This window comes from Nannospalax galili, unplaced genomic scaffold, assembly GCF_000622305.1.
Source record: "Nannospalax galili isolate Female #2095 unplaced genomic scaffold, S.galili_v1.0 scaffold116, whole genome shotgun sequence".
Taxonomy (NCBI): Eukaryota; Metazoa; Chordata; class Mammalia; order Rodentia; family Spalacidae; genus Nannospalax; species Nannospalax galili.
In genome coordinates, this window is record NW_008340206.1 from 462,704 (window position 1) to 474,211 (window position 11,508).

An 11,508-nucleotide genomic window follows, 5' to 3' on the forward strand; every position below is an offset into this window, starting at 1 on the left:
ATAATTAAAAAAAGACAATGTAAATCAGATTGATAAAGCCCCAAGGGATAAAGGAAGTATCTTTGTAAAATTTTTAAAGGACTATTAACAATGCAGTAGAAAGAATACTCGTGGCTCAACCTCTGAGTATACCATTAAGTACCTAGTAAAGCAGAAAGATCCAGAGAGTGGCCACTTCTAACCTGATGCCTTCCCCACAGATGTTCTTGATTTCACTATGTGCGCTAAGGACTGGCATTTGCAGTCACATACCTGCTCCTTGTTAGAAACAGTTCCGGAGAGTCTTTCTCTAATAAAAAGAGAAGGCTGAGGCTGGGGACTTGGCTTAGTGGTTAAGAGTACTGACTGCTCTTGCAGAGGGCCTGGGTTTGATTCTCAGCACCCACATGGAAGCTACAAGCCGTCCTTAACTCCAGTTCCAGGGGAATCCGAAGCCCTCTTCTGACCTCCGCGGCATTGCATGACACGGTGCAGTTGCATACATGCAGGAAATACGCTCATACACATGAAATGGAGATAATAAATGAAATATTAAAAAAGAGAGCACTGTAAAACAGTAGGATGAAGTAATCTGTGAAATAGATGAATATTGGTTTGATAATCCTTCCCCTTTCCTATTAGAATTCATTTTTCCTTTGGTATACCTGTTCTGTTTTCACACTGATGCCCAGTAACTCTACTGTAGTTGATTAGCCTTCTGTGTGGGTTCTGTGATCTGAATGCAGGTCCTTCCTCATGTATTCTCAGCAAGTTCTCTTCCCAATGATCCATGTCTCCAGGCCCTGGGAAAGGGCCCTAACCCATCACTTTGTAGGCCCCAGTAGTTGTTTTGTGCAGGAGAGATTTCCTAACTAACATAGGACAGGATAGAAGCCCTGAGCTGCAGCATGGGGGTCTCCACTGCCTTTTTTTCTGGTGAAAGTTGCCTGAAAAGATATCACAATGGAAGAATCTCATGTCATGACAATGAAAATGTAAACATCTTCAAGTGCTGGGCCCCACAGTAGCCACTAGTTATATATGCATTTTTACATTTAAAATTAATCCCAATAAGAACACTGAAAGCTCAGCTTCTCAGTTACACCAGCCTCAATTGTTTCTGTCAAATCAAACTGTAGCTGTCATGTTGTCCATGGTCAAAGCAGAAGATTTTCATCATTACAGAAAGATCTTTTAGACAGTGCTGTAGAATATACTTTGAAGGCAATACAACTTCATCTAGAGTTTCTTTTATCAAGACAATATAGCTTTATGTGGAGCCCAAAATAATGAGTCTTTGTAGTACTTTTAGGCTAATGCACGCCAATTTTATTCTTTAGCCTTGGCTGTCCAGAAATATTTGAATTAATTTGTATTTAATGATTTATTCAACTCCAGATAAAGAACAGGCTTTTAACTATTATCTCGTCCAGAACATTTTTAGTTGGTTAGTTGGTTGCATTTTCAAACTATTCAGAATATCCACCATCTTTAACATTTTATTTTTATGTGTATCAGTGTATTGAGTGCATGTATGTAAGTGCACCTATGTTGTGCAATGCTCACAGAGGTCAGAAGAGGGCACTGGATTCCCTGGAACTGGACTTACATGGAGTTGTTAGCCACCATGTGAGTGCTGGTAATGGAACACGGGTCCTCTGCAAGAGCAGACAGTGCTCTTAACTGATGATCCATCTCTCTAGACCCCATGTCCACCGTGTTTAAACAGTGGTGCTCTGAAGAATATGAGGAAGGTGTTAGGACCACATCAAAAGCACTGGAGAGATGCTGGTTGTTTTTGTTAATTTTGGCTTTTGCCTTTTTTTTTCTTTTTTCTTTTTGACAGGGCCTTCCTGTCTTCTTAGGTAGCCCAGGAGAGCCTGGTACTCATCATGATGTTCCTGCCTCAGCCTCCGGAGTGTTGAGATTACAGGTATGAGCCACCAGGCCTGATTCTGAGAGACTGCTTTTCCTGAGAACTCATTACCACCTGGCAGGTGTTGTCTCTCATCATTGTTTGAAGAGCTCTAGGACAGACACTGCTTCAGAAGTTTTACAGTTATTAAGTGTGGCTGTGCCACGGTGGCCAGACTTTTTCTATCTTCTGTGTGCATTCCACCTGTGAATCCAGGGCTTGTACTTAGCCTGCTATGTCCCTCAAGGGACGTAATTACTGAGAAAAGTGGAGGGAAGAGTCAGGCAGAGATAAAGTGCCAACGGGATCACTTATTTTTCCGTTTGTCCCCCGTGTGCCGAAATTTCCTCTTCGTCTTTATCAGTGTGGTGCTTTCTTGGGGAACTCTGCAGACAGAACAACTGGCATAAGCCTTGGAAATGTCAGGAACAATCCTAATGTTTACTTAAATTTTGCAAAGTTGTGTGCAAATTAGGCTTTAAATCAGTAAAACCCATGGCCAGAGAAAGTCGTATACATATGACATTGCTAAAGACAGCTGATGAAGATTAGCACTATTCAAAAATTGCCACATTGTATTTTTACTTATAGTTTTATTGTATAAAAAGATCTGTGACACAAAATATCTGAAAATAAAAATCTATATATCTCTGAGTTTATTATAAACAGAAGTTAATTATCACTGCTTATATATTTTTATGTTCTAAAGATAAACCAAACATACCAAGCGGATTTCTAAATAGATGATCAGCAATGAAACCTTAATTTGCTCCTTTATTAAGGTCTATTGCTTTAGTCAGCAACAATATGACAATTATATTCAACATGACAGCCAGGCAAAGCCCAGAAATGCTGTGCTATGACCCTTTTGTACAGAAATTTCAAAAAGTGGAGAATCTTTTAATGTACATTTTATTATTAGCATACCCAGACAAAACTAGAAAGAATTCCCAGTGTGTAATGTAGAATGACCAAGTTTCTGAACCCTGGCAGAAATATGCTGAAAAGAAGGTTACTGATTTTCTGTGAGATGAGTCGCATGACTGCAGTGTTTATCAGTGCCTAGCTGAAACTTTCATCACAGCACCGTAGCTAATTTGAATAGCTCATTATGTAGAGAAAAAAGATGGAAGGAATTTATATGTGTAATTTACTTTACAAGCATATTGAGTATCTCTCTACAATATTTTCTATTTTACCATTGTATCAATTAATACACAGTCAAATGTAAGTTACATTTTGACTTATCGCTAAATATGTCATTAAATTTGTGTGTGTTCATTACACGTATTTCCCAAAGTACTCTAAATAATTGGTGTTGATCGTCTTGTTAATTAATAGGTCTTCTCTCACATTTTGCCTTCACTTAGAGTTTTTAGTAACTAAAGCATCTAGTTTTTAGATTGAGTGGTGGTACATTAAAGGCAATTCCAGGCGAAGGAAATCCTGAGAGTTATCCCCATAGCGTTTTCTGTTGGAAATAATAAGGAGAAATTTTATCCCATTTTTATCACTCATTCTGGAGATTGATTATGTAGTTGCTTGGGAAACATTATTTATGCTGTGTGTTTATTATTTCTGCTGCTCCCAACTTGCAGAATAGTGTGTATTTTTGTGAAGAATGTTGGTACTTGATTATAATCATAGCTGCATCTCTTTTGATAGGCAATTTCACTTTGGAGAATAGGTGTGAGTTTTTTTAGTGTTTTGAATGTAAATCTGATCAATCCCATCACACAATATACAGTGTGTGAATGATGGATAAGGTTTATTATATCCTGTTTATTAAAATACAGATGTCTTTTCCCAGTCATATTGATGTTTTGCTTTCACTTATTTTAGATTTTTTTCTGTGTAAGGTTTGAATTAAAGCTTTATTCAGAATCTGAAAAACAGTAATTAGTAAATATGGAATTAACAATGGGGTACATGGTAAATATCTGGGTGGTATTTTAGATGGTTATATGTTTGGATGTGTTGCATCCTTCATGCTTGTTGATGGCTAGATTTGTCAGGTGCAGATGGCAGCTCATTTAAAGGAAAAAACCATCAATAGAGAGGAAGTTACTGAGGTGGGACCTGTCCTACCAGAGAGTAAAACTGTTACACAGCTGCATGAAGGGCTGAGGAGATGGTTCAGTGGTAGACTGACTGCTTGACTGGCATGAGTAAAACCCTAGATTTAAACCCCAGTACTACAAACCAAAACCCAAATCACATTACTGGTGGGGGTGTTTGGAGAGGAGGGAGGTTCTTACAACATTTATGCAAGTGCAGATTTGGGATTTTCTTTTTCCCGTCACCATAATGTAAGAGACATCAACTGTTCCTGTCATCGCCCTTGAGCAGTTGAATAGTGATGCTGTTGTTTTTGGAGTCTTTTCGTAATGGAGATGCCACCTTAGAGGGCTGTTTTAAAAAATGCTTTGTTTTAATGTTGTTGTGAATCAGGGAGTGTAAAGTTTGTACTAACTTAATGAGCCAAAGAAAGTCATGGCAGAATTGGTCAAAGAAATGATGAGGTAGATGTGATTGCTGATTTTTTTGAAAAGAGTATTTTTTATTTCTTCTTAGGCAATTTTATACATGTATGCAGTGTATCTTGCTTGTAGCTAATCCAAATTTTCCCTCTCACCTCCAATACTTTCCCTTTTCACCTTATGTCTTCTTTTGAAGAAATCCACTGAGGCCAAACAGTGCTTCGTTCATGCCCACAGGTGTGGGGCCATCCCCCAGGGCAGATATAGCTGCAGCACATTGGAAGAAAAATCACCCCTGCTCCCTCAGCAGCTGCCAATTGCCAATCATTTACTATGTTAAGGGTGAAGCCTCATGACCCCTTTCCCATCCATGCTGGAATGTTGACTGGCTTGAACTTGTGCAGGTCACCACAGCTGCTGTGAGTTCGGGGGTGCAATGGCCATGCCGTGTCCCAAGGACAGCCTTTTATAACATTCCTCCTCATCCTCTGGCCCTCTCTGCCCACTCTTCCATCATGTGTTCTGAGCCTTGGAGGGAGGTGTTGATATAAACGTACCATTTAGGTCTGAGCTCTCAACAGTCATTCTTAACGCTTAGATCAGCTGCAAGCCTCTGCATTGATTACTGCCCACTTGACATGAAGCCTCTTTGACTCAGTGTAGTGTAGCACTGATCTCTGAGTATGAGCAAAATATTTAGAAGGCAGTGTGACAACATATCCATTTAGCAAAACAGCATCAGGTGGCTCCCCCATCCCATACCTCCCCAGCCACAGATTTTTTAAATAGGTTAATAGTACCAAGGATGATTTTCCTCATTTGGAACAGACCTTAAATCCCAGCAGAAAGTAGTTGGTTACCCCTGAAAAAGTTATGCCACTATTGCATCAGTGGGTACATCTTGACTGGTAGGTTGTTCCTGCCATGTGCAGGGTCCAGTACTGGGTAAGACCATTGAGGACGTTTCTCTCCCAGTGGCCTGCACAGCATCTTCCAGTGCTATGAAAGCTAGCCAGTAAGGAGGACATCTCTAGGTCAGTTCCAGCTTGATTTTTCTACTTCCTGCAACCAAAGTGAGTGGTATCTTCATTAATAGAGCGTTACCATCTAGCTACGGTGGGCAAACAAGACCAATGGCTAACCTGTGTTGTTTGGGCACTTGGGGAGCTCCCTGACTAATCTCATAAGGAGGTATTCCATGGCTGGCACTGAGATTTTCTCTTTTATTTGAATGTTATGTGTATGAGTATTTAAGTGTACCCATGTTGTGAAATGCCTATGGAGGTCAGAAAAGGGCGTCCACCTGGGAATTGGAGTTGTGCACAGTTGTTAGCCATCATGTGGGGACTGGGAAATGAACCTGGGTCCTCTGCAAGAACAGCCAGTGCTCTTAACCACTGAACCATCTCTCCAGCTTCTAAGATTTTAATAACCCATGTCTTCTGGGGTATTATCTACCCATGCATGATATCTCTGTTCAAGCTTTCTCTTAAAATTAAATTTTTAATAAGCTATGACAAAACCAGTTGACAAGCCGAGATGGGTGAGGGAAATTTCACAGAGTCATACTCAAGATAAAGAACTACAGACACTCAATGGATGCTGAAGGAGGGAGAATCAATTTTCTCAGGGGACTAGCTCCCCAAGAGGGCAGTCCTAAACAGAGGTACACACAAACACCATTAAATGAACTCAGTACACACACACACACATATATATATATACACACATATATATGTGTGTGTGTTGTGTATACATATATATGTATCTATGTATGTATATGTAATGATAATAATGAGGACAAGAAATTGAGGCATGTGGGGGCATAGGAGGAGTTGAGGGGGACTGATAGGGATAGAAATAATGCAAAGACAATACTCATGTATAAAATTCTTTTTTTTGTTTTTTGTCTTTTTGGGACAGAATCTCTTGTAGCCCCAGATGGTCTAGAACTTACTGTGTAGACCAGGCTGGCCTTGAACTCAGAGATCTGCCTGCCTCTGCCTCCTGATTGCTTGGATTAAAGGGGGCACCATCATACCAACTCATATATGAAATTCTAAACACTAAAATAAACATACAAAGTTTTTAGCAAGCTTAGACACTGTGAATTTCTGTAAGGTTTTTCCACATATCCGTAGGTTTGATTAATCAGTCCTGTCCTCTCCCCCCATTAGCCCTGTTTTCCCCACTTCTCCCCTTTTTCCCTGGCCTCTATCCTAGTGTAAACCTTTAACTTCCAGGATTGCTCCCTTATCGATGTCTAGTCATCATTGTCACGTGACTGGGTTTCAAATCTTTAGGGGACCCATCTCTGAGTGTATCTGTGGCATGTGCCCAGAGAGATTCAATTGAGGAGGGAAGACTTGGGTATAGGCAGTGTTGAATGTAGGCGATGTAGCCTATGGACTGGGTTCCCGGACTGGAGACCAAGGGAAAAAGGAGAAATTTAGCTTTTGTGAAATTAATTTCCTTTCACATTCTGTTTTCATTTTTTTTGGTCAAGTAAAAAAGAAAAAATGAAGAGACTAATTGAGAAATAGAACCTGGAAGAAGACTCCTTTTGAGTTCTCTAAAGATATTTGATGAATATTACCTCAGGTCCACAGGCTAATTTATATCTATATTATATTTTGTAATTTGTGAACATTACAAAGCATTCATTTTTAACAAATGCCTTATAAATATTTGTCTCTGTAATGATTTTCTCTTTTAAGCTTGACTCTCCAAATGTGCCTCTTTGCCTTAAATTTTGTATGTGTGTGTGTGTGTGTGTGTGTATGTGTGTGTGTTGCATGTGGGGAGAGATCTACATGCTACACGTGTGGAGATCAGCATTCTCTTTTTACTTTCATGTATCTTCTGAGAATCTAACTCAGGTCAAGAATTGTGCAGCAAATACCTTTTCTCACTGCTTTTTAAAATCGTGTCCTGCCTACTTCTTACATGAGATGTTTATCGTAGCGTAATAGAGCACTATGATCAATGTAGAATTTTACTTATATCTGTATACATGTACACAGCTCTAGTAACATGCATATTCATGCACACATTATATAAGATATTTGCATACTTGCAAATGCATATCAGCATTAATATGCATATTCCTATATACAATGTCTTATGAGACTATAATGGGCTCAGTGTATCCACTCACTTGCTGATGTCATACTTGGAAGATCATTGTATGGTTTTATTTTCTGCTAAAGTTTCTTCAGAGAGCTTGTATTTTAGGCTTACTTTTTCTTCAAAGATCACATTGGGCCTTGCCTTTAAAGCCTTTCTCCTCTAAAGTATTATTATGAAGGGCCCTTAGAACAGCATGCCCTCCAATTTTTCTTAGAAGATATGCATTATCTTGACTTCTATTACCAGAGACTTATTGTGTCTTTATAAACCTTAAAAATACCATGTCATTTTTCAACATCTTGGGATTGCTTCAAGTTAGAATAGATCAACAAGAAGATAGAGTTTTACTTTAAAAAAGATTTTATTTTAATTATGTGTATGCTTATGTGTGTGAGCATGTGAGTGCAGTGCCTGCAGAGTCCAGAAGAGGATACCAGATCATCTGGACCTGGAGTTATAGGCAGTTGTGAGTTATCTGATGTGGTTCTGGAAACCAAACCCAGCTTTTCTACAAGAGCTGTTGGTGTGCTTAATTGTTGAACCACCTATCCAGGCCCTGGAGTTTTACTTTTTTTTTTTTTTTTTTTTTTTTTTTTTTTTTATATTTTTTTTACCACCCTTTCCCAGCCCTTGTGTTTTTTTTTTTTTTTTTTTTTTTTTTTTTTTTGGTCTTTTTGACACAGGGTGTCCCTGTAGCCCCAGCTGTCCTGGAACTCACTATGTAGACCAGGCTGGCCTTGAACTCACAGAGATCCGCCTGCCTCTGCCACAGGAGTGCTGGGATTAAAGGCATGTGCCACCACGCCCGGCTGAGTTTTACTTTTTAAATGAATAATTAGAACCCAAAATTTTCTTTGGTATGTAATGGTAAAGTTAATTAGCGCTTATGACTTACGGTGAGGCATAACGAAAATGATATTGAATTGTGAATTATAAGATGGTTGTTTGTCTGAATTTAACAGCTTATTTGCTCTTTGACCCTGAGTAAGACAGCCTCTCAGTCTCGTGAATCAGCAGAAAAGTGTAGCTAATTACACCCGGGCTGCCTGCTTCCTCAGAGTACTGCAACGAGATGGTGTATGTGAAAAAACTGTTAGTGCAGCTCGGAGATGCCACTAGGGTGTGATTCACAGTGTGTGCCAGTCATGGTGTTAAGTGTTTGTACTATTCTTCTGACAGCTTTGTGGTTCAAGCAGCATTCAATATTGCAGCTTTACAGACAAAAGAGAGACTCAGGGAACAAAGACACCTTAGTGAGAGCAAAGGGCAGGATTTGAATCCAGGACTGTCAGGCAGGAAAACCCACATTCATAAACACAGGACCGTTGATCAGTCACAGAACAATTGCTCCTCTTAGTCTGTGAAAACTGGTGCGGCTGGAACAGCACAGTTCTCCTGATTCATGCGTTTGAATTCTAAGCATGAAAACAAATGATGTTTGTTTTTTATTAAAATGTAATTCCATGGAGCTCTAACCATCCAAATCTGTTCTTCTCTTAGAATTTAATTGTCCTGAACCCACTCACAGTGACAGAGGAGTTAAGACCCTCCCTGGAGAAACGCCTAGAAGCCATCGTCAGCGGGGCCGCACTATTGGCCGACTCTTCTTGCACCAGAGACTTCCACCGAGAGCGGATCATCGCGGAGTGCAACGCTATTCGCCAGGCTCTCCAGGACCTGCTGTCCGAGTACATGAACAATGTAGGTGACATTTGATCCTTGCATTATCGCGATGTCTTCTTTGTGTTTGGAGTATTTGCTGAGACGCTTTCATGAACAAAATGCAATCGCTTGTAAAGCACTGGGTGACTTTATGTAGGTTGGCATTCGCGGTGGGTTCTGTTCCATCCTTCATGGTGGACACTAAGTAGCCTTGGGAGTGTCGAGGGTTGGAACCAGGAGAAGCATTTCTGCATGATTGTTTCGTCTGTGGAGGTTATGAGAGTCTTAGTTGGAGAGTCAGAATCAGATAATAGAAACTAGTATTGCACATTGATTTATGGAATAAAAACGATCTAAGAGAGGGGTATGCTGGTCAGGCCGAAGTTGGCAGCAACATGGCAAGGAAGCAAGTTCGGATGGTGGTGGATAGAAGCCCTTGTTGCAGGGATGGGAGCAGTGTTTGAAGGGAGTAAAGAGCGCGGGCCGGTAGGACGACTCTTCATCTTTCCCAACTGTGACGTAGTGTCACAAAATTTCCCACTTTTGAATATCACACAGAAAGTTTGAAAATACTTTTTAAACTTAAACATTTGTTTTAAGGTCCTTTGCGTTTAATTATATATTATGCATATACCTATCTATGGGGCGTCTGTAACTGCTGTTCACATCAAATCGTAGTGCTGTTTCTAAAATAGACAAGAAGGTCTTGACATAGTCCGCTTAGCTAGGGTTTAAATTCTTAGGGTTTAAATTACATTTTGTCAGCTGTTGACTGAAAGAATTAAATAGAAATTTCCAAAAATAATTCATGTTTTAAAATAACTTTCATTGCAGTATATTCTACTATATTTTTGTTTGCTTATTTTCATTTTTTTTTTTTTAGTTAGAAGAAACATTTCATTACAACAGCATTAACCTATTCAATAACATTTTTCTGAGCTAGGGTACATCTCTTTCAAAATTGGCTGTACATTTTTAGGTTTACAGATGAATTATTACACTTATACAATCTTTTACTCATTATAAACTCTATAAGACATAAAATTAAATGAGGTTCCAACGTTTAAAAGGTCCATCTACAGCAATCCATTGTCAGTATTCCTTTGGATAGAATTGGGGTCTGCTGTTCATTTTTCCAGTAGTATGTTGGGTTACTGTCTGGAAGAGACTTTATCTATCCTGGCCAACAACTCGAATGAAGGTATCGCCTGTCTGGCTTTGCTGTTTGTAAAGTAACTTTTAGTTATATATATGTATGCTGTTATGAAATTATATTGGCCCCTTTAATCTTTGGTTATACTTCCCTTTTGGGTGTTTAAGGACATACAATTGGACCAGATAAACTGATTTGTTTTTACTCTTGAGGTCGTTTGAGGATCTGTACCTCAGGGGTCCCATGGGCTTGGGAGGAGCCCCTGCCTCCTTTCTTGTACCAGTTCCATCCATGTGAAGATAAGTCAAAGGTCCTGCTCGACCATTATTGGCTTCTCTTGGAAGCATGGAGGAAATGATACCTCCGTGTTGACACTACTCTTTATAGACTGGACACTGGCTCAAGTACATCTGGTGGGGTCTCCTCAGCTTCCTTGATCAAGAGGCCAGATGACCTCACTACCTTTACAGGACGTTTCGCGTGATGCTCATAGTCCCTGGGAACTAATCGACCTAGGAGGGCAAGGAGCAAAAAGTGTCCTTTGAATCCCTCTGACCCAATTAGTATAGATCTCAAGGATGTCTGTTAAACATCCAAGAAGGTTAGTTCCACCATTCTGGCATTTTTAATTACTGTGTGTCTTGCAGATAAATCTTGGGTAATGACCAGTTGGTCTCAAATAAACCTTATCTAGAGATATTTTTCTTGATCTATTATGTATAATTTGTCAGTAGATTGTAGGAATAATATGGTTCCCTCTGGTTTTCGTGACTAGCTAGGCATTGTTTCTCTCTTGTATCGTCTCCCCCCTCTATCATCGTTTCCCACTTAAGGTGCCTGCACTTCCCCCCCTTTCTTCCTTACTAATACCCTTGCTCCTGTGATCCTACCTCTGTTGAGCTTCTTCTTTCTCCTTATCCCCTAGGTTCCTCAGCCCTAGGTTCCTACCCGGTCCCTTAGACTAACCCAATTTTTATCCATATCTCACTTATTAAGGCCTGTCACCTACTATTCTCCTTCAGGTTATTTCTTTTCCTTTACCTCACTGTTTCCTTACCCTTGTCCTGGTTCCTGGAGTTATGTCTGTTTGCATACTTATTTATCAGAGTCTGATCCTAGGATCCACATATGAGGGAGAACATATGTCGATTTTTTTTTCTGAGATTGTGTTACTTCACTTAGTATAACAG

At 39.8% G+C, this 11,508-nt stretch overlaps 1 protein-coding gene across 1 annotated transcript in view; it reads left to right on the top strand.

Moving 5' to 3' along the window:
• Ctnna3 (catenin alpha 3) overlaps window positions 1-11,508 on the top strand; it is a 1,668,564-nt gene that overhangs the window by 403,698 nt on the left and 1,253,358 nt on the right. The window contains exon 7 of the mRNA XM_008835377.2: window positions 9,004-9,204. Coding sequence (XP_008833599.1) covers window positions 9,004-9,204 — 201 coding nt within the window. The remainder of the gene's footprint in view (window positions 1-9,003; window positions 9,205-11,508) is intronic.